Source organism: Lissotriton vulgaris, chromosome 11 (assembly GCF_964263255.1).
Source record: "Lissotriton vulgaris chromosome 11, aLisVul1.2, whole genome shotgun sequence".
In the NCBI taxonomy this organism is placed as follows: domain Eukaryota; kingdom Metazoa; phylum Chordata; class Amphibia; order Caudata; family Salamandridae; genus Lissotriton; species Lissotriton vulgaris.
In genome coordinates, this window is record NC_141699.1 from 1,088,911,238 (window position 1) to 1,088,935,358 (window position 24,121).

General features: G+C 44.5%; 1 protein-coding gene across 1 annotated transcript in view; it reads left to right on the forward strand.

The window, feature by feature from the left end:
• The window catches only part of LOC147684197 (uncharacterized), a 165,987-nt gene that overhangs the window by 93,717 nt on the left and 48,149 nt on the right, over window positions 1-24,121 (forward strand). The window contains exons 7-9 of the mRNA XM_086942609.1: window positions 314-487; window positions 609-685; window positions 20,445-20,515. Coding sequence (XP_086798735.1) covers window positions 314-487; window positions 609-685; window positions 20,445-20,515 — 322 coding nt within the window. The remainder of the gene's footprint in view (window positions 1-313; window positions 488-608; window positions 686-20,444; window positions 20,516-24,121) is intronic.

A 24,121-nucleotide genomic window follows, 5' to 3' on the forward strand; every position in this document is an offset into this window, starting at 1 on the left:
TTACAGGAATGAAGTGTAGAGCTTTGAAATTTCTAAGCTCCATGTGTGAGTTACTCACTCATGCTTGAAAATCTTGTGAGAATTAAATTCATGGACTTTTTGAAAACTCACTTATTGGACATCAATTAGGGATACCACGAGTACCCTGATTTTGCTCCTGACAGCTCCCCTTCTCCTCCTGCCTTCTCTTTCCCAAACTTTCTTTAAAGAAACACCTGGGACTGGTTGGCTTTGCCAGTGCTTGTTTTTCATGTCTTTGTTTATCAATTTTTTGAACCGTAAACCTAAGCAGACGTATGCTGCATTTTTGCAGGAAATGGGAACTCTTGCTGCTCTTCAGAGTGCGACCCGAACCCCTGCCTGAACGGAGGAACGTGTCTGCTCTCGGGCGCGCGCTGCGCGGATCAGATCTGCACGTGCCCCGCTGGGTTCGAGGGAGAAATGTGTTCAAAGCAAAGCTTGTTTTTTGTGCCCGTGGCTAGTAGAGGTAAGTCCACAATAGCTCAAAAAGGATAAGGTTAAATGTCAGCTTTCTTCCTCTGCTTTGTGAAAATACATTGCATTTTTATAATCCATGTCACTAAATATGTTCAAATTACTTTCTTCAGCTAATATCCCGAAAAGAACTGTCATTCTGGTTTTGTCTTCAATATTTGCTTTCAACAGCACAGATGCAGAGTGCAAGGTTAGTCACTTTCAGTTTAAATGTTCATGTTATCTTTGTAAATATGGGAACCAGACGTAATGCCATCTGAAAATACAAACCCGCATTAGTGCACCTGCATTAATTCAAACTGATCTGTTTTTCATACAATAGAGCATCTCAAAAAAGAGAACCCCTATTTTTAGGAATATTTATAGCTTTTCTGGACCTGGATTTTATCCTTTCTTGGGTATGTTTGCTTTTAGTGTCTCAATAAAGGTAAAACCCCAGTATCGACATGGGAGCCACTGGCGTACGAAAAGTGAGGGGGCCTCCCTGCACTGTACTTAGGGGTGCCCCCGCCGGGCTCAATCAGGAGCTCTCCCGGCCAAAGTTCAGTGCGGAGGGGGCCCCTTGGAGCTAGGAGCCCCCCCACACCACGTGGGCTCCGAGGGCCGGTGTTACGCCCCGATGGGAGCACAGGGAATACCAAGCAGCAATGTGTAGGTTCCTGGTTAATTTAAATCAATAAACTGATGAAGATGGAGGGATGAAATAAAACAAAAGTCATCCACTGAATTAACCCACTATCTAAGTAACATTATGAAAACTTCACGATGCACGAAATATTAAAACTCCAAGATCATACAGCAAACTAAACGGAAATATATAATATTGAAGTCTCCTAGTCTCTATCTTAAAAATAATAACAAAATAAAATGTATAAATGTGGTTGACATGTTTCAGCTAAAGACTTCCTCAGGACCAAGACAGCCTTGATGCTATGCATGGGTGATTTTAATGTCCACCCATGTAGTTGGGGATGCCAGGACAAAGAGCAATTGGGACCTTTAGGAGCTGTCAGTACTCACTTTGAGCATACCTCACATGGGGCGGAACTGGAAAATCTACTAGCCATCCAAAATCTGTACGAGGCACAAGGGTCATGGGGGGATGTGAGAACGCCAACTTTTGTTGGTAGGGATGCCAGCACTGTCATTGATTATATCTTTATTTCACCGGGGATAATCAACACAGTGGTATCCTATGAAGTTAGTCCCTACCCATTTAGCGATCATAACCCAGTGGTCCTGTCCCTGAACGTGGGCCACAACATCGTCACCCAGGTTGAGCGTCTGGGGGGCTGTGGTGATACCCTTGTTGCTAAGGAGCAGGGTCGCAGACTGAACTGGGCAAAGGTTGTGCCGGATACCTTTATGGACAACCTCGTACTGAATTCACGAGACGATTTGACAATCTGCATGGATAGTACATCTGAAGGTATTGCCATTATCAGTTCTTACAGCAGCATATGCTCGAAGATCAACAGGGATCTAACAAGTACTAGGAAGCATGTAGACTCCTCCACCCCAAGATGGTTTGACAGGGAGTGCTCTAAGACACACAATAATTTACTTCATGCCCTGAAACAGCAGCCTAGAAACAGGGCTTTGGTGGCAGGGCTTAGGAAAGAATACAGACAGGCCATCGAGACTCGTAAAAAGTAAATAAAAAGTGAGGCTTGGGACAGCTTAACAACGGCCAATGTTCTGAAGGACAGCTCGAAATTCTGGATGGTCATAAACCATTCTTATTTCGCTGCATCAACTAACACTGTTATGGACTGTGTAATTCCCGAAGACCTCTGGGTTGATCACTTTAGTAAAATTTATAACAGTGATACGATCCAGTACCTGGTATATCCCAACTACCTATGACAGACGCATCCCCCCTTGTTTTTACCGAATTAGAGGTCAGCAGGGCCATTGACAAGATGACCAAACATAAGGCCCCGGGACCCGACGGTGTCCCGGCAGACCTATACAGCTCAAGATTACCCCTGTGGGCTAAAATACTCACAAATGTTTTTAATGCAACGGTCACAGCGGGGTTCCCTAAATCCTGGTCCACCTCAACCATTGTTCCAATATATAAAAAGGGCCCAAGAAGCGATCCGGCCTGTTACAGGCCGATTTGGCTAATTGACTCTGCCATCAAGATCCTTGGCAGAGTCATTTTACGTAGATTGAGCAACATTACTAAAGAGAAGGGGGTCCTCTCTGATCTCCAGTATGGTTTCCGTGAGAAACGAGGTACAATTGACCAGTGTTTGAATCTTCACATGCTGATCAGTAAGTACACCATGGCGAAGGAGGGCCACTTATATTTGGCCTTTATGGACCTCTCTTCAGCCTTTGACTTGGTCAACAGGGCCAAGTTATGGGCTATATTGGCAGGCATTGGTTTTGCTCCTCCTCTTGTAGACTTCTTGGCCGCACTCCATGAAGATCTATCAGCCTCCATTAGACTCACCTGAGAGGGAAACACCACCAGACCTTTTAACTCCAGAAGAGGCGTTAGGTAGGGCTGTATTTTAGCCCCGCTTCTGTTCACTCTTTACATCAACTCCCTGGATAAAGCCTTGGAGGGGGGCACACCTGATATTCCGTATGTGGGGGGTTCCGCAGTGCCTGTTCTGCTATACGCGGACGGCGCGGTCCTCCTAGCCCGCACGGGCGTGGGGCTACAACGGCTTCTGGACGCATTTGGCGACTTTATGGCAAAGTTAGGTCTCTTAATTAATAACAAAAAATCACATGTGATGGTGGCTGGGAGGCGCTTAAGGCCGAAAAAATTAAAAACTTTTACCTGCTGTGGAGAGGGTGTTTCAAGGGTGCAAGTCTTTACCTACCTGGGTGTGATCTTTGAGGAGAAGGGCTCGTGGAAACCACAGGTGTCGGCAATGTCACTAGCTGTAACTAGATCAACCTCAGCCTTGTTGAGTTTCGCAAAGCGACTTGGCTCACGCCCAATGGAGGCATTACTGAAAATCTATAAAACTAAATGCCTATCCATAGCCACTTACGGTGCACCGCTGTGGGGCTACTCCTCAACTGGTGATTTTCAGACCGTGGAAAACCAGTTTCTGAGATCTTTATTAAGTGTTCCACAATCTACACCTGTTTTCTCATTACACTCTGAGCTAGGCTAAGGTTATATTACTGACCTGCTACTCCTGGCACCACTGGTATGTTGGGCCAAAACCTGGCTGAACAACGACATTACACTTAATCATACTATCCTTAGGGACTGCATGGCTCTGGATAACGCTTCAAAGATCCCGTGGCTGGCTTACGTAAAAGGCGCATTGGGAAGCCTTGGTAGGCCCAACCTTTTTAGCCACCCAAACACAATTTGTAGGGGGGACGTGAAATGGATCAAGGATAATTTCTTGAGGAGGGCATCCCAAACGCGGGTGAGTGAGGAACTGACTAAACAGAGAGTGAGAGCAAACTTCCTCCTCCTGACTACGCCCTCAATTGAACCATATCTAAAATTTGTAAGCCGACCATACCATCGACACTTGCTTATTAGATTTAGGTTCAACATTATACAATACTCCTTAGGTGACTTCCCCATATGCGGGGTCCCAGACGAGTCAATCCCATGCAGTTGTGACAACTTTTCAGAGCAGTCCCTTATGCATTTTGTAATGTTCTGTGATCACTATAAGAAGAGCAGAAAGCAGTTCTTGGTCCCTATCTTAAGGGAAGCAGGTTTTGCACAAGTACGCCCAGCACTATTTTACTTACAGCTTCTAGGGAGCTCTAGGATAGCCTTCGGGGTTGCTAGCTTTCTGGTCGCAGCTATGCGAACGAAGTCCAGGAAGCTATCCCCGAGGTACCAGGAGGGGTGACCTCTCTAGATTGTAGTCTCTATTAATGTTCTTACGTTAATTATCCTCCTTTTTGATTATAGTGTGAGTGTAACTGTTTTTGTACCAATTTTTAACTGTTTGAATGCACTAGACATTATTACCGGGTTCGACTCATTAATGATTTTAATCATATGAATTAGATGATCTGCCATATTTTTAACATGTATTTTTATTTTAAATTTGTATTGTCTTGTCGCTTTTATGATTTTAAGTAAACGAATAAAGCTTGCTTTTGACTTTGACTTTGGCTATGCAGTTGGACAAAATCATCACAAAACGGACATGTCATAGGACTGGCCTAGGTGGCATGAGTGGAGTGGATGTTCATGATGGTGTTATACCTTACATAAAAGGAATAGGTTCCCAGTTGGCTGTTTAAATTGTGTCTATAAATCTAGAAAGGATCAGATACCAAGCCCATTGCACCGCAGGTGCATCCATTTCTTTGACGCACCAGCGGCACAATGAGCTTTCCCATATTACAAGGCCACGTAATGTCACCCTGCCTGAATTTTCATGGCCTTGTAAATATGGGCCATGGTCAGACATTACTCTGCATATAAAAGAGGGTTGCACTGGTGTTGTTGTGGGTGTTCCACATTCCCAGATTCACAGCATTTTGTAAAACTGGGAGTGCATCAGTAGCCAACGCCTCCCAAGGGGAGATGTAGGAATGGTGCAATGAGGAGCAATTCTTTCATTTCTCCTTGTTATTTTCCTCTTTCAATTCTGCTGTATTTAGCAGCATGCATAGAAAGAGGAAAGTGCCATTAATTGTTGTTTTTGTGCAAGAAGGTGTCCCTTCCTGCACAAAAACATTTATCCCCACAGCACAGGCACCCTTGCAAAATAAAGCAAGTGTGTCTGCGCTGGTGCATGGTAGCTAGTTGTGCACCAGCGCATGGGAAAGCACAGGGATACGTCATGTTGTTAGTAATATGATGCATCCATGTGCTTTGAAAATGGCCCAACTGTGGTGTAGTGACCTCCTCAGAGGAGAGGGAACGCTACAGAGCTTCAAGAAGTGGAACCTTATAGATATATCTACAGTGGGTGACATGTGGAAGGGACACAATATGCTTGGTTGGGATGATCTTCAAGCCCAATATGATTTGGCACACACAGAATCATTTAGATCGCTACAACTTGAACATGCACTCACGACACACATCCTCAGCACACCCCGGTCCCGGAGTCTTCTCCGTTGGAGGACAGAGTTCTATCTGAAGCCCTGTCTGCCTAAAAAAATGGTCTCCCTCACCTATAAGAAACTAATTACCAATTCACCTGACATCCTGCCACTTTAAGAGCTACGCGAGAAGTGTGGGCATATGGAGTGGGAGGAAGCATTCAGGGCTTTTTGAGAAGGGGCCAAAGAATGTGGGATTCCGATTGATCCAATTGTGCATCTTGCACTGTTCATACTACTCCCACACTGCCATCCAAGCAATGAGCCAATGCCCTACAGACCTTTGCCTTCGGGGCTGCGGTGAGCAGGGCACATTCTTTCCCATCCAGTTCTCCTGCCCCATCAAATGGTGCTATTTGCACTGCAGAAACATACTGAAGAAGTCATGGGGGTAAAAATCGCGGCCTAAGCAAAAACATGTCTTCTGCACATATGGGGGGAGGATCCTCCTCTGAGATAGGGAAAAATATGGTTATCTTTGGGGAATGCAGTGGCCAAACGCAACAAGGCACACTTGTGGGGTGCAGGAGAGGCTCCAACTGTGGTGGGATGGGTATGAGGCATGGCCTGGTGAAAGACAATCTATATGGGTAGGGGGTGTCCACGCAAATGGGAAAAATATGGTCAGGTTGGCGCTGCTGTGGAGGAATGGGTGAGGTGTCCAGTGAAGGTCACGATGTCCATGAGAAGAATTCTCTCTGATACTGAGATAACTAGCTTTTGTATGGTGCTTGATGTAGCAGGTTCTGAAGTTGAAATGTTATACATGTATTAGGCAACAGGGTCCAGCCCTTCCCCCAGTGATGACACATGAAAATAATGCAGGCTGTATATGCTACTGTTTACCTATAAAATTCAATAAACAGATTTTGAAAAAAAAAGATTTGGCACAAAATAGAAGCAAGGATGCATTTTGTGCTAAGAAAATAGCTCTAAATGCAAAACAACATGAAGAGCCGCTCAATCAGCCGCTCCCTCATGTTCAATCTATTGTAGGTGCGTTTTTTTCCCCCAGATAACTCTTAATTACACAAGTGGGCGTAATCGCATAATTATTGGTAATTCCACATCGAGGAGAATTACCAACATGACTCTGATTACCATGGCATAATTAAAATTATTCCCAGGCCTAATTCTAACCCGCACCCTACAACTACTCCTATTAATGCAATTTATAATGCCCCCAAATCTCCACAACATCTCTCAGCCAAATCCTAATGCTAAATTCATCATTAATGCTATCACTAAATGTAACCCTTGACCTAACTCTGACTCTGAACTTAGAATCTAACCTAAACCTGAACCTATTCCTAATTCTAAGTCTAACTGTAACTCTATTACTAAGCGTAGCCCTGTGCCTAACTATGGGGCTGATTCACAGAACTAACTTAAGACAAAATCCTAAACTTACTACTTTTGGTATTCACAGAAGTTAGGATTTTGTCTTAAGTTTGTCTTAAGACAGACTTAAGACAGACTTAAGTTAGGATTTTGTCTTAAGTCTGTCTTAAGTCTGTCTTAAGACAAACTTAAGACAAAATCCTAACTTCTGTGAATACCAAAAGTAGTAAGTTTAGGATTTTGTCTTAAGTTAGTTCTGTGAATCGGGCCCTATGCCTTTAAACTTGAACCCTAAGCTAAATCTATTCTCTGACTCTAGACCTGAACCCTAACTTAAACCTATTCCTAACTCTCACACTAACTCTATTGTTAAATCTAATTCTAACTCAAAATCTATCACTAGTCCTAACCACTAGCTTAACTCTATCCCTGAACCCTAACCTAAACCTATTGCTACCTTTCACAGTAATTCTGACTCTAACTCTAACACTATCACTAACCTTAACATTTTACCTAATTCTTATTCTACACCTGGAGCCTAATCTAACTCTAACTCTGACTGTAATTCTAGCTCTAACAATATCACTAAACTGAACCACTAACCTAACTCTGACTCAACACCTGAAACCTACCCTAAACCGATGCCTAACTTTAACTCTAACTATAACTCTATTTCTTACATTATAATTAGACTCAAGACCAGATTGATCAAACGTTGATGCAATGCAACACAGCAAGGCAGTGTCCTGCACTGAGTCAAATGGATTGGGCAGGAATGTGCCATAACTATCAAGATACGGTACAACCTGCTCTCTCTATGCACTGGCACACTGAATGCATCCTAGCTCCAATGCAGGCATCCTTGAGCCATGTTGCAATTGTGCGTGTGTTGCTGGCAGTATTGTTTTTGTGCTGGAAGGGACACCCCCTGCACAAAAACAATCTTAAGTGGCTTTTTCCTATTTCTAAGTGTGCTGCAGGATGCAAAAGATAGAAAGAGGAAACAACATGAAGAAATAAATATATTTCTTATTTGTTGCTTATCTATCAGGAAGACATTGCATTTTGAAGCATTTCCAGGTTTAACATTCTTGGTAAATCTGGGGATGCCTCAAAATCCATGGGAGGATGTGTGGTAGCTCCCATGCTCCACCCAAGGTAGCATCCCATTCTGTAAACGTTACTTTATTTAACACTTGTATCTCATTTTCCACATGTCATTATGCTTTAATGATAACTAAAAAAAATATTACTATTACTGTTTTCTTTATATTGATCTAAAGATTAATGTTGTTTTAGCTACATTTTCTTCTTGGATGAGTTTTTGTAATAGTATTTCTTTCCAAGAGTTTTTCCACTGATATATAATCTGCAAAGGAACCTAAACATTCACTGAACATAATGGTGACTGATAATATGCTGTTTCCATCCAGTGTAACCCCCACCACTAAACAGAGAGTGCATTTATTGGCCAGGCCCCTTTCAGACCATGCTCCACAGGTTAGTCCACACTGATTGCTGAGCAAAAATGTTTTCTCCTCATTATGGGACCATGTCCCAAACTACAGGTTGTAGCATGCTTAGACGCACCACAGTAGTAGCATCCACCACCATTTCTATGCAGAGATTTGTGCCACAATTGGGGATTCCTCCACACACATGGCTCTACACTTTAGTAGGACATGGGGGTGGAACAGAGATTAGTGGCTGTACAATAGGAAATACTTACACTTAAATGGAAAGGGTTCAGGGAGTGGCAAGGATGACTTTAGGAATCGACGTGCACATTCAAAACATACACTCACACAAGAGTAGATAAACCCATTGCGATTCACAAAACGGCAATCCTAAAGTTGTTACAACCACAAAGGTCTAAAATAGTCAAACTATGTTCCAGCCAATGGAGCCAGGGGTTTAGACTAACTCTTTAAAAAAGAGTGTTGAAAAAATGCATGAATTTTTACTTCTAAAAAAAATGTATACAAATAAAATGAAGTAAATATATACAGTTTGTTTAATGTGGAAAAATTACATATCTAATTTAAAAAATAAAAGATATATTTTAGTATAAAATTATAATTCATAAAATAAGTTATTAAGTAATTATTAAAATTTAATAAAAATGTTATACATAACTTTTAATAATTTGGAATGCACATAAAATTTAAAGAAACATTTTAACCCCTTCATTGCGGCGGCTATTCCGCCGCAGTGCTAAGAGGGCGGGGCGGCCGCACGGGGGCCGCATGCTGGTGACGGAACCGCACCGTCACCAGCCGCGGTTGGGCTGTGCTTGTGACGGAGCGGTTCCGTCATGGCCCCGCCCGCTCAATAGAACACTCAGCGCAGGCGCGGAATTTGCGCCGCGCAGGAGCGGCGAGCGGGCCAGGACGGAACCACTCCGTCATCAGCACAGCGCACCCGCAGCTGATGACGGAGCGGTTCCGTCATCAGCACGGAAAGGGTTAATGTAGGTGGGATTTGTATTGTTTTATGAGGGGTATTATTTAATATTAAATAATATATCTCTTATCATTAACTATTTAATGCACATTTACTTTGATATGGTGCAAAATGTTATTCAAATAATTCTACATTTAAAATACATTTTTCCAATTATGTTGCTTTAATATTTTATCATAAAATATATATACTTTTTAGCGTATTAAACTTTAATACATTTATTGTACTTAACCATTGGGCTATATCTGTGTCTGGTGGCAGAGATCACCACCTATATGTGGTAAATTACAATTAGTAACTCTAAACTCCTAAATCCTGTTCTGCAAGGCCCACCAGGTGGTACAAACACTTAAGTCTACAGCTAGGAGTAAGTTAACACTCAGGAATGGTGATTAGCAAAAAAGTGTAAAATTACTCCTTAGTGCAGGCGTAGATTTACACATTTCATTTTCACAATGGTTAATATATTAAACGGGTGTAACCTAATCCAATATCATCATGGTAATGTAGAGCTAAATGACTGTAAGTTTATTATCCTTGGTGCTATTGGTCTACTCGCCAAAATCACACTTAAAAAAAGTCCTGTCTCTTTAGTCATCCTAAGCACATTCTTATCACTTCCATCTAAGTATCTGATCAATCTTGCTGATCTTCTTAATAATTGCATCTCAAAGTCCTTGCAAACAACATCATAAAGGCTACCAGACCTGGACTCTCTTGTATCAAACTGAAAAAATTGCTACCTCATCCATGTGAGTGGCTATGAAGGTTTCTATCTACTTATGTACAAACCTTCGGAATAGTTCCACCCTTAGACACACACAACCATGTGGACGTATTGTTGTCCTTCATTCTACATTCTTTCGACACTGATAATTACTTTGCACTCACAAAGTTTATTTTACATTGTTGCCCCCTAGTGAGAAAGTAATGATACATGACAAGGCATAGGCACCTGTTCTTCTCTAGGATTATTTGCAGACTATCTCAGCGTGAGATGCCAAAGAAGATATTGACTGTCGGTCTTGAATAGAGGTGTAATACCTATGTGCAATCGTTTGCAGAGAACTATAATAAGCTATGTAACTCCACCTGGGGTTGTACTAGTCCAGCAACTGAATCATCCACTGCTGACCATATTCACTAAGTCAGTGTACAAAATACTGCTTCACTGGGGACTAGTTACAGAAAACGAGTATGAACTGGATTCATTTTAGAAGAACTAGATCATGCCCATATCTTCCAAAGAAGGGTAATAGGTTGTGTACCATTTGTGCTTGAGAATAAATACTTTAATGTCTCAATAGCATACATGGCACTACTCACCTTCCTGGGTCTATTACTCCTTCCTGTCTTCCTCTCATGTTTAATAATATACAAATCCCGTTGGTTTCAAGCATCAGTCAGAGTAAACAGAGAGCAGCCATCTGATAGAGCCTGTGCATGCCGGGAGCACAGAATGATTGTGGATTCCCTTGTTTCCCTTATCCCAGAGTACTGACATAGGGAATGGGCTAACCAAGAATCCTAACTCTTAAACATTTAACTTTATGCCAAAAAAACTCAGATCATGTGATATCCTTCCAGAACAAATCTAGGACACTGACGCAAGTTTTGTGGTTTGTGAAGTTGCATTTTGTCATGAAATGCCATCACAGTTTTGTAAAATGTCACAACAATTTACAAAATGAATTTGTGCAGGTTCTTATGTGAAAATGTAATACTAGGCCCTACCTTGCACACAGAAGTCAAGCTAAATCTGGTATAAGCCTGAACCAATGTCACTGTTCCTGCGCAACTTTTTCTGTTAAACCATATTTCCATGGATATTTTTTTTTTCCTCGGGCCTACCTGGGTAACAAACTACTCTCAGGGTAGGCAGCCAGAATGGTGACTTACATGTCTAGCCCACTTAGTGCATTCCTACTGAGTTCCAAGCAGCTATGACCAACCCATCCTTAGGATTGGCGAAAGAGATCAGGCCACTCCAACCATCATGTAATAGTGACTCGACTTGCTTCTAATGTCCCCCTGTCCAACTTTTGAGATAGCCCTGCCCTTGGGGTCCCCTTCCCAATATGGTGCCTCTCAGTGGAACATTCTGTAGTAAGTAGCTCTTGAGCCTCACTAGACGCGTCATCTCGCACCAGCTCTCTGTATCTCTGCAACTACCCAAATATTGACACACAAAGAAGCAGATGAGGGCAAACTAAAGCACAAGTAAAATACACTGAGGTAAACTGTTGTAAAGTAATAACTCTTGATGCAATAAAAGGTAAGAACGTGTCTTTATTCGTCACCCACTCTCCTGGACTGCCTGAGAGATGCCAACATTCCAAGGCGAGCTCTCACGGAACATACCAACAGGGAAGGGAAAAACAGGGGGAGGCGGAGTGCACCAAGTGAATATATAAACAAGAAGAAAGATTACAACACATCTCCCTTTGATACATAAGGGAGAAACCTGAAGTTGATAAAACTGTCCAGAAAGTCGTTGATGAGCCAGATTGCAACCTGAAAAGACTTCAACTAAGGAGGGGAGGGGAGGGGGGGGGCGAAGGGAGGCCTTCCCAGCTGGAAGGAGACAGTGGGGGGAGGACACCACATGAATAGCAAAGTTGTATGGAACATAGGTCACTTAAGTACAATTCCATCACAAATGTACATTTCCACAACCCAGAAACCCCTTAAGCATTTACCTACAAGATGCTAGGGAGCATAATGTAAATGTACAAGTCACAATGAGACATTATCTGGACCTTTTTCATTTATATACTCCTATTGTGCGGGAAAAGATATAGTATAATTAACCTCAAAGGTACCTTAAACCTGACATACACTACCAACAGGTTCTACTGGTGGAACTTCTCCAAGATACACTAAAAGTGTATCCAATAGTTTGGCCAAACTGAAAACTTCTCTTAATGAGGGGAAGGAGGGTACATCTTAGTAAAGATCCCTGACATGAGGGTACTACTCTCCCAACTCCCCTGTGCGGGTAAGGCCTTCATCTTTACCATGCCCCTCAGGTGTGTGGGCTCCCCAGCATAACTCATTGGCGATACCTTGTTTTTAGACACATAGTGCGTGGCAAAGCTATCCCGATCATTCACCTTACGTAGTTCCTCTCTAATGCAGGGATTGTGGGTACACCATGCATGCTGGTCCCAGAAGTATGTGGACAGGGCAGCCATGGAGGAGGGAAGGGTGGAAAAACTCCCTATAAATCTAAAGGAAGGAGCAGAAGTACAATTGGCTAGCGGACATAAGCACCCAGTGGAAGGGGTCCCTACAATGCTAACCCCACTAGAGACAATGGGGGGGAAAGAGGAAGCCCACTTACCAAAGGGGGAAGCTAACTAAATGTGGACACACCAAAGTACCCTGGGTACTAGCAGTACAACTGACCGTATATATATTGCTGAAGATCCCAAAGACATTGAAAAATGAGAATGCCCCAAAATGTTCTGTAGGCGCACTAACAGTAAAAAAACTGTATGTGAAGTACAGGGGTACCACGTAATTACTGTGTGGGTAGATGTAACACACTGTACTGTATCACTGGAGTACTAGGGTTGCCATGAGATTGCAAAATTAGCTTTTCACAGGCTGTACACCATCACTGCACAAAGAACTAAGATATTTAGCTTTTCATAGGCTGACACTATTACTGCACAAAGAACTAAGATACACCCTTTTTACCAAAACACCCAATACAAGGCGTAAAACAAACAAGGTAGGAAAGAGAAATAACTCAGGATGCAGGAGCATTTCAGCAAAGATAACACCTGTTAATTGACTTAAATTTAAATGCCTATTTGTCCAATGGATAATCTTGTATAAAAAGTTGATACCATCGTAGTAATAAGATACAACATGAAATGGTGTGTGAATCACCGTGAATAATGCTGTGACTCACTGGCGAGGGTCAAAGTTCAATAGTGGATTACTATATGTTAAATAGGCTCTAGCAACCATACAGTTTGGGACTGTGGTATGGTGTGTGTCGAACTAAACTTTCACCGCCAACACACAAATGGAACCTGAAATACTGGGGTACTTGTCAACCCTGTATATGGGATGTCACACACTGCACCGTAAAACTGAAGGTAGGTACTTTGGAGTGTGTAACCTGGAATACCCAGATATCACTGCTTTCCATCACCTGTAACTTGTAAAAATGCACAGTGTCACACTTCACTAATAAGGCAGGTACACTAAGAACTGAACCCCAAGGATCAAAAGAACGCCGAGGCCTATCGTTATGAAATCACTCAAACATAGGCCGCAGCTCAAGAATTATTGTCACACCTGTAATTAAGAATCAAACACGGTACGGAGTAAACCATGACAGGATATAGTATGCTGCCCCATGGTTCCTGAAATATAGATTATTCTTTTTCCTTTAGGGGGAAGAAAGACAAAACATTAGGTTGCAGGGGTGTTGGGAGGCAGAATGGAACAAATTTTTTGGGGGAATGTCTTGCAGAGGGCTAAAGGTTAGGAGGGGAGGGCAACAAGATAACGTCTAACGGGGACTGATAGGACTGGGGGACGTAGCAGTCTTAGGCAGTCTTATATGAAAACCAGAGTGAGGCAGTCTATTGGCAGTCTTACTTTGAAATGAGCAGTCTCCAAAGTGAACAAGGACAAAATAGGACTGTGAGAGTAGCAGTCTTGCAACCTTCTTACTTGAATACCAGTAGTTCTCACTTCTTCCTTCTTACACAGGAGTAGCTTCGCAGGCCGAAAACTGCCCTCTCTCACACTCCCCGATCCTCACACCAAATTGCTGCAGCACTTGGTTCACAGCACGAACAGAAAGAAAACTGAAGATAAAAGTATGGCGGCCCTGAAATGGCTGGAGCGCCGGAACAACGCCGCCTCTTGACTTGCAAGGCTTCCTGACAGGATTTTCCTGCCACGCAGCTGCGCAGACCCAGCAATCACAACGATACCAGGAGAGCAGTGTCTGAAGACTGCGCCTGTCCAACGCTGACTGGAAATCTCTTCAGACACAGCGCAGGCGAAATGAAATTGACGAGGTTGCTCTGAGGCGATTGACGAGCGCCTCTTAGCTGATAGGAATGACTGCCCTCTCCCAGTGTGGCTCTGCGCACTGCAGGTTATGACTGGCGGAGCACACTGAGGGAAACCACTCTCGGTGCTCGTCAGCGAGTGAAGCAGCATGGAGCAACGGTCGATAAAGGGCCACAGGCAGGGCAAACCGAGAGAAAACCTTGGTGGAAACGTCGAACAGCAGCACTAAAGAACACGGCAAAGGCACCAGAGGACGTCAGCTGGACAAGGCACCTCAAAACACCGTCCTCAATGACAGCCTCGTTCACCCCCACAGCGTGAGACAACACAGGCGGACCCGGTGCAGGATGAGGCTTGAAACACAGCGGTGAATCAGCCACCAGCCCCCCTACTGCAGGGGCCTCAAGGTTCACTCCACTCACCGAACAAGTCCCACGTAGTGCCAGTGGAGTCAGGGATATGATTAGCTGGAAATCAGTCTCTGATACAGCACGTACCACGCCAGACGCCTCTTTCACCTCTGCCAGGTATTATCTTCCTCTACTTTTTCACCCAATAGACTCGGCACTGTCATCATTTTCACATCTTTCTTCGCATCTCGAAATTCCTGAAGTATCCTTCCTTTTTCTTATCTGAATCACTTGTCACTTGGCACTCGGGACAATAATCTGTCATCATCTACAGATTAGCAGGTAGTTTCCTTCAAGTAACGCATCCCATTCACCAGTAACTATAGCACCTGTTCACTGGATGGAGAGAGTACTAAAAGGGGAGGTGACAGCAAGGCCCCCTGCGCCAGGTTCTTCACCTCGTCGCCAGTGTTGTAAAGTAATAACTCTTGATGCAATAAAAGGTAAGAACGTGTCTTTATTCGTCACCCACTCTCCTGGACTGCCTGAGAGATGCCAACATTCCAAGGCGAGCTCTCACGGAACATACCAACAGGGAAGGGAAAAACAGGGGGAGGCGGAGTGCACCAAGTGAATATATAAACAAGAAGAAAGATTACAACATAAACCAACACAGGCTACTGGCAATCGGTGAGAGCAGCCTAGTAAGATGCAGGCAGCTAGAATGCAGCCCCTCTTTTCTTTCCATGTCGAATCATGAAACAGATAGCCCTGCGTGTGCTTTAACCTCATGGATGCTCATGACGAGCTGATATCGTCATGAGGCACGGCGCTCTGGTGCTCATGACGAGCCATGGAACACTCACACGCGGGGATAATTCCCCTGCTGAGCCTTCCAGGGCGTGGCCGTGACGAGCTCAGCTCGTCATGAGCAAACGAGCGCCGTGCCTCATGATGAGCTGAGCTCTATGGGCTGCGCACGCCCCCCCCCACCCTCAGCACAGCGGGGAAATTACCCCCGCACAGAAAGGGTTAATCACAGTGGTTACCGTGTGATTGTTGTGTCCTTTGATGCCCACTTTTTATGCCTCTATTTTCGGTTAAAATTGTGTTATGATTTATACAAAAGCCTACCTTTGACTTTTAAAGTTTTCGGGAAATATTATCAAGAAAGGGCGATACATTATCGCTGCTTTTATCGGCAGGAAACTGCAGCTAAAACGGCGATAATAGGCTTGATAATATGCACTTGTGAATCTCCATAGAAGCCCAGGTTAACACCAGAACCTGGGCTTCTATGGGAATTTACAAGAGCATAATATTAGGCCCATTATCGCCGCTTTAGCGGCAGTTTCCTGCCGATAAAAGCGGCGATAATGGATCACCCTTTCTTGATAATATGGCCATTCATCTTTTAACTGGTCTGCTACTTAAGTTGTTGATTCCTTAACAGAAGAGCAAGAATGGGCAAGATTTAGGCCCTCCTTACAAACTCCTCAGATTAAGATACTGTGATTGCCGGGGGCCTGGAATCTCCTCGGGTTGTGAGTTACTTCTGTACAATGAGGCATAACATGTGGGCCTACGAATACTATGTTAAATCCATGTGTTTTTCCCCACTATGTGGGACATGATGGGCCCAAAACCACATCTGTTTTCCACATATTTGGACCAGGGTACAGCAGCTGAGGGTGAGTGGGGGCATCATTTACAGCGCCTCATATTTTGCAGGGCAGGCTGGGGCCAGGCACATCTGTTGCCTGCAGCCCACGCACAGCTGCATGGAGGTCTGGGTCTGGCATCACTGGCACTGTATTTTCAGAACCATTAATCCCCAGCCCTGAAACACCAAGCGAATAAGAATGCAGGGAGCAGTATCATCCGGGTGAGTGTTGTCTCCAGGACTTCTGTCCTGTAATAACATATGGAATAACACTTCCCCTGCTATAGATTATGAGGATATTGCAAGTCACTGAGGAGTTCAATGACCATATAGAGTAACAAGGTTAAAGGCCAAGTTCTTGATAAGGTTATGTTATTCTGAGATGACTAGCAGTATCCTTAGCATGTACGGCAGGAGGTTGTTTATTCCTTGTTATACATGGGCACACTAACACCTTTCCCACAAACCACTTAAACTCTGTGAGTCAAATTATGAGATTTTGGCAGATCGGCGACGCGGAGGTTCAAACTTTTGAGCCACTGCTTGGGCTGCCCGCCAGGTTATGACTTATTTGTAGTCTGGCGCGTGGGCGGTATGGCTGTTCCCCCTGCAGTGCCTTTTAAAAAGGCACCACAAAGGAACACCTCACAAGGTTCCTGCACGGAAAAGACTTGTAAGTCCATGCCATGCAGGAACCTATGTGCATGCACACTTGGGGGCACATGTTATGCCACCCTGTGTGCATCCACATATGTCTGAGGCACATGGGGGGTCATGTAGGGCCCCCTTTGTTTCCTCTCTGCCAGATTTTTCATGGTAGTGGATCTGACAGCGGCTGGGAGGAAACTTGTAATATGCTTGGCGGGACGTGGCAGGACAGTGGAGGTCCCACCAAGCATATTACGGCCCCTAACCACTGCTCCTATGCCAGGGAACGGTGGTTCCCTTGCAGAGCCAGTGGTCCTACTGCGGCTGTTGGACCGTGGGTGCAGCAGTAGGTGGATCTGACACTGCTGCGCCACCACTGGTCTGGCGGTCCAAGTACCGCAGGACTCGTAATTAAGCCCCCTAGTGTGTAGCTCTTTCATATGAAAGAGAGAGCATCTTTGGAAACATGACGATTAAAAACAGAAACTCTAGTGCAAGATTTAGCACATCAAAGGGCTGATAAATATTTGTTGCAAAAATATATTAGAAAAAGTTTAGTACATGTCCATTCATGCCAATAGATCCTGATTTGTTAAGGCAAAAATGGCTTACTTTTGGCTGTCTCCCACCTGAAATTGTCTCTGGTTTGATAGAAGTCAATGAGGAAAATACATTCTCCTGATTATTTTTATTATATCTCTCACTTTGCTCTTCTAAATTATTGGCATGTACGAAAGTCATTTTTTACAAAAAAGGCACAGTAGCTCAAAATGTGTAGAAACATTGAGAAAGGAGACCACTTTTTTATAATTACTTAAGGAGTGCAAACAAAAAGCATTGCCATAAATATCTCCTTTCCTCATGTCACTCTACAGTTAGTAAAACAGAGGAGAAAAAACAAAAGCCACATTATTTTTCATTCTGTAACAATGTTCTGCGACTTGACCTGCATGGCCCTCCACTCCTGGCTCTAGCAGCAGGCATGGTGGAGTCAGAACTCACTGAACCCAATCGTACTAACTTATTACAGCTGAATTCCAACATCATTTGCTTTATTGTAGGAGATTGGGTGTGTCAGAAGTCACCAATTATATATGGGATAAAGCATCCCCTCTGCATACGGGCCTCGCAGGCTTTATTTCGCCTCTCTGTCCTGCTTCGAACTTCCCACCCACAAGTGTGTGTTTTCACTGTGGGTGGTCCTCCCATGGTCTGTATTTTTATTTCTTAAACAATATTATCCTTAAATAAGAAATGTAAACAAATATTAATAAACATCCATTGAAGAGAACAAGAAATGTAAACTTTTAAAGAATAAACACTTTCTAGTACTTAAAAACGTATAGTGCCATTTTGAAACATCAGGTCGCGTTTGATCAGGACAAAGTAAGGGTTTAAGGCCAACCGCGATGGAGTCGTCATCAGATATGCTAAACTGGAGGCCTCAGTCAAAATGTTACCTGAATTAGGCCGATTTGATGCAACATCATTGGATTGCGTTTTTTTGCAAGGCCCCAGACAAAATCCTGGAAGTCCAGGCCAGTACAAGGTCGAAGGAAGCCAGCTTGACTCTCGATGTTGAGTCAGTCACCTTATGGGGCTTTTTCCAAAAGTTGCTCCAAACTTCTGGAACTTCTTCCTGGAGTTCCTCTTTAGGGTTCACAGTGTCCAAAACACATGTCCAAGGGGCTGGAACCTTCTAGATTGTCCTTGGTATGTCTGGACTACAATTACCACAATTCACCTTGCCAAATCCTTAAAAGTCTACTAGACGCACTCTAGGATGGGGACGATGCAGGTGGGCTCTGTTAACCTGTAGCTTGCAGGGAGTCCGCTGCTTAATCCTTTTTGAAGCAAGGCAAGGTCCTTAGAGCTGTAGTACCATATTATGAAGCAGGTGCAGTCAATCAGAGCACAATCCTTTGGGTACAGACCCAGATTCCAGCTGGGCAGTCCTTCTTCTCCAGGCAGTAGATCTGGGGAGCTTTGCATCTCTCTATAGTTATTCACAGTGTTAGGGTGTCAAGCATTCAGGCACTTCTGACCAATGGGATGCAGGGTGCCACCCAGGTGTATTACCACTTTCCCCAATGTGGAGCAAATTCTTGTCTCAGAAAGCACCATTCTTTCAAAATGCAACATGGGGGAAGTCTCTCCTTTGGGGTTAGATCTGGCTAAGCCAACCAACTAGTGTGGCTAAGTTTCCTACTCACTCCCCTTCCAACCCTCTCTGTGATCTAATAAAGCGGCTCCTGTGAGGCTTGGATGGCAGGATGCAGCGGTCAGACTGTACTGTCTTAAAGTATTGTTCTCCCTTTGAAGACCAGTTTGACTACCCCTCACCCCCTTCCTGCCATCTCGTCTCTCAGGAAACCAATTGTCCCTCCAGCAGGGCTTTTTACAACACATTAGAGCAGCGTGGCCATCCTGAGAGAGGCTGGCCACTCAGGAGAGAATAGCTGAAAGGTTGGATTCTGGCTCACATAAAGCAAAGTTTAATAACTCACTTTCTGTCATAGTTATTACAAATCTATCAGTAGAAAGTGTTGGATTTATCTTAGCTTTTAATTTGATACCTTGAAGTTTATTTTTGTGTGGTTCCTATCAATATTTGTAATTAAATAAAATATTGCAATGTTGGCCTATGGAGCCATTCACTGCAATGGGGGGGAATCAAAATTGGCAGTTTTTACCTCAACTGGGTTTATAAAACATCTTTTATAATGTCCCGGCTTATAGTTACAAGGCACCTTGCGGCGCTCTTAGAGGTGACTAATATGTAAACATAAGGTAGATTAATGCTTTGGAAGTACCTTTAAATCTAAAGTCGAAGTTTCATATAATTTCAATTTAATGCAAGGCAGGGCTGACTTTTAAAAGGACAGCAGGCACCACAGTAGTGCACTCTCCAGTGCAGGAAATCTACTGGGCCTTTAAACCGCCTTGCCCTATCATATACTAGTGAATTACATTTATACCAAATTACCATGTACTTTTTATGACGCAGAGCACAGGCCCTGGGTCTGGTTAGCAGAGCCTAGGGCACAGTCATAGTCAGAAACCCAGCACCTAGTAGTCCAATTGGGAGCAGAAAGTGTGGGGACTCTGCAAACAGGTCCTGATTTCTCACACAGTCCTACAATGTAATGCTGGATATTTCATTTTAACTTACTTTCTTCTTTCATCAGTAGAGTCTGCAGGCTTGTGTCCACCGGTCTCCAACCATAAATGACATTGCAATACTCGGTCATTTGCACCATGTTAGCCTAGGCCAGTCCACAGAACTTCTTTGGATTGTGAAATATATTTTACGGAGGGCAGGGTGTGTGAGATATGATCTTTGCAGCCATCTAAAGTACATGACCCATCTTCCATTTATTTTTTTCCAGATTCAGGCAGTCCTTGCAGATCTACCAGTGAGAGGGCTGTTTTATAACAACAGCAACCACCGCACTATATTGTAAGTACCGACAGAGCTGAACAGGACAGTACCCCGGAGTGCATAGGGCACAACATGCAAAAACGCACATAAAAAAGCAAAAAACGTGTAGCGACCCGAGACCTCAGAAGTGTCTAGATAGAATTTCAGGGCCTCATTTACAATATTTTACTGTAGGGAAATGCCGCAAGCCTTCCTGCGGTACTGCCCTATGGCAAAAGAAAAGAACAGAAATGCATCATATCTATCAGATATGGCGCATTCCTGTCTTCTTTCCTGTGATGGTGCTCAATTGGCAGCCACGCGCCAACACAGGAGCACGGGTATCTGTGTTGTAGGGATGATTGTTTTTTGTGCAGGAAGGGACGCATTTAGGTGATTTCCTCTTTCTAGGAGTGCTGCTGAATGCACCACACATAAAAAGAGGAAAAAACAAAGAGAAATGATTTAATTTTTTCTTGTTGCACCTCCCATGTGCCTCCCCTGGTGAGCCAAAGGCTTGTGATGCATTCCCAAGTTTACAAATTGTGTAAATCTGGGGATGTTTAAAATGCCATTGGTATTATGGGTGAATACCCACTATAATGTCCATGACACGCTTCCCCATCATAGTGTGAGGCAAAGCAGCGACTAGCACTGCATTTCCAAACTCCATGTCTACAAGGCCTTGAAAAGCCAACGCAGGGTGACCTTACCTGGCCTTGTACATAGGGCTAAGCCCTGTGCACCACTGGAATGTTACAAAAAGTGACGTTCTGTCAGCGCACAGGGCTTGTAAATGAGCTCCTTGGCATTTTAGTGGTAAGAGGTATCGACTATGTTTTAATATGTTATCAAAAAAGTTGTTAGTTTGCATATTTCATCAATTGGTGCATATTACATGAAGTTATGCACATCTCAGAAAATTGCTAATAGCTTATTTTTCATTATTTCAAGGCACTGTTTATTTGCAATATTCTTACTTATGAATATCTTCATAAAATGTCACAAATATATTATTAACGTGTATGTCACAACAGAGGACATGTGCACAAACTGATAAAGAGATGTATAAATCACAGAAACCACTTTTTCACAGGCGTACCTTGTTCAATATATGGCTCGTAAAGTGCTAGCGATGATAGCAAGTGCAAAATAGCAAAGTGCGAAAATACATGACATATGAAAAACAAGCACAAACAACATTTGTGTATGTAATTCCCCATTTTTCTGTGCATGTGTATGGCTTAATGTAAAACATTGAGTAAAATTTGATGAAATGGCTTTAACTAGTATTAGCATTAATGTTAACCCCTTTCAAATGTATTTTAAAAGTTGACCCCGAAATATGCATATATTGGACCCTGTTGACAAACAAGAAAATAACAGTTCAGACGATTTGGGACCATGTATAAAAAGAAAACTATTTTGAGGTTCTGTATGGCCGATTTATAGCATCGGGCCATTTGCAACTACCAAAAAGGCATTTTAAATGTCCGAAACCAAATTGCTATCTGATACCCTGTTACCGAATCGCAATTTGGATTTGCGATTCATGAATGTTGAAACAAATATTTTTTCAGAGTGGGCAGTGATCTTAGGGATCACTGCCCACTCTGAAAAAATGAAGCGTGTTTAATTATAATTTTTTAAATGCATCCTGATTTCCTTTAAGGAAAGTAGGCTGCACTTAAACAATAAAATCAAAAAAGATTGCTTTATTAAAAATCAATCACAGATATGCTGGTCTGCTGATCCCAGCAGGGCACCATCCCTGTGATGGCTGCAATACCTGATGGGTTGCAAATTGTGATCTACCTCATTAATATTCATGAGGTAGATCTATTGCTAAATTAAACTGAATAGGTTTCAATCACCAGGAATAGCCAGTCAGTCAGTTAAATTTTTCATCGGTCAAAACATGACCATAAAATCACAAAATAAAACATCAATGTCACTCAGTGATAAAAACAAACTTTCATCATTAGCGTATCTTAAAAAGATGACATTACAGCATCCTGTGCTTCATCCCATATCGGTCGTGTGACCAGGTGTCCTAGGTTTGACAGGACGGTCCCAGTTTTTCACCAGCTGTCCTGGCCGATTTCAGGAAAATTTGCTCATGTACCGATTTTTAGAGAGGGTCGACTGCTTTTTTATGTTTTACAAAGCAAGGATAGTTCAATTTGTTTCAAGAAAGCAATTGAATTAACTGGCCAGCTACTGGGTTTAAAAAGTGCATTGTATGTATGTTCTTACTGCCAGTTCAGTAATTTTCTTCTGAGGAACGCTGTAATTCTATGCGCTCGCTTAAAAGTAAAATTGTAGGGGGAGGCGTGGCCAAGATGGCGGCCTGAACGGACGTGGACTTTGGAGGCTCCCAGTGCCGATCCCCCTTTACGCCCTTTTATTAAAGGTTAAACCTCCCCAAGCACGCCATAATTAAGCTACATCGCGGGGGGACCCGGTGTGTCTGTGTCCCGGCTGGCGTGGCTTCTGGACTCCCCTCTGAGCTGTGAGACTTTAGCCGGCCCGTTGGAGAGGAAATGGCGGCTGGGCCCGCCGAGTGACTGCGGAGCGTGCGCCCCGACACCAGACCGGGTTCGCCTGCCGCAAGCACTGGCCGAGCTTCCGTCTTGGCGACTTGAGCCTGGGGACCGGCGCGAGCAGCAGAAAAAGGGCGGCAGCCAACGCGACACCACCGGCGCCGTGCAGTGAAGCCAACCAGGAGGAGCAGAAATTGAGGCCCCGGCTCTGGGGCCACACAGAGGTCACTGCGGGAACCCCTGGCGCATCAGAAGATCGGAGGCAGCGCCCAGCGGGGCTCCTGGGGGCCCAGGGAGGGTTGACTGTCCGATGGCTTCCAGGGCCCTACGAAGGTGAGGAGAGTGACACAGGCCTGGTGGGAGTAGCAGCCTTGGGGGGCCCACACGAGCCCCCAGCGTTGGGCCTGGCAGGGCCCAAGGACCTTACATTGCTGGCGCAGAGGCAGTGCAGCGCCGTGGGTGAGCAGTTGGCTGTGGAGCCGCAGTGCGGCATCGCGGGGGCCGGTGTACAGCAGGGCCCCGTCGACACCCACTAGACATCTGAGAGAGGACAGCAGCGGAGCCCGGAGCGGCCTTTACACATAGTCATCGCACAGGGCCACAGGTGAGGAGGGCGCTTGGTGCTAGCAGGAATGAGGATCTCGGGGGGCATATTCGAGCCCCCGGCGACGGGCCTAACAGGGCCTCACGCCCACAACACGAGGGAGGCGGAGCAGGGAGAGCCCGCAGCGGGGCGAGAGGCTACTCGGCGGGGGCGCAGGAGGTCGGGACCACTGTGCGCCCGCAGCGCGGGAACAAGAAGGGCCTAGTGTCATCTTAAGGATTTTGCCCCTATCATAGCGGTCACCTGCCCTGGGGCGCACATTTACCCCCTGCAGCAATCCCAGTGGCGGGGCCTGGAGGGCCACGCCCGCATGGCGGTCCTGCCTGACCACTGACACCCTCTCGTAAGAAGACAACCGGGCCCGCGCCGCGCGGTGCCCGGGCCTCGGCGCTGTCGCCATCGCGCCGGATCCACACATCATTGGCCACGGGATCGGGGGACGCCAGGTCCATATCGTTAGGTGTTGCCACTGTTTGCCACGACGCCGGGGGCGATTGG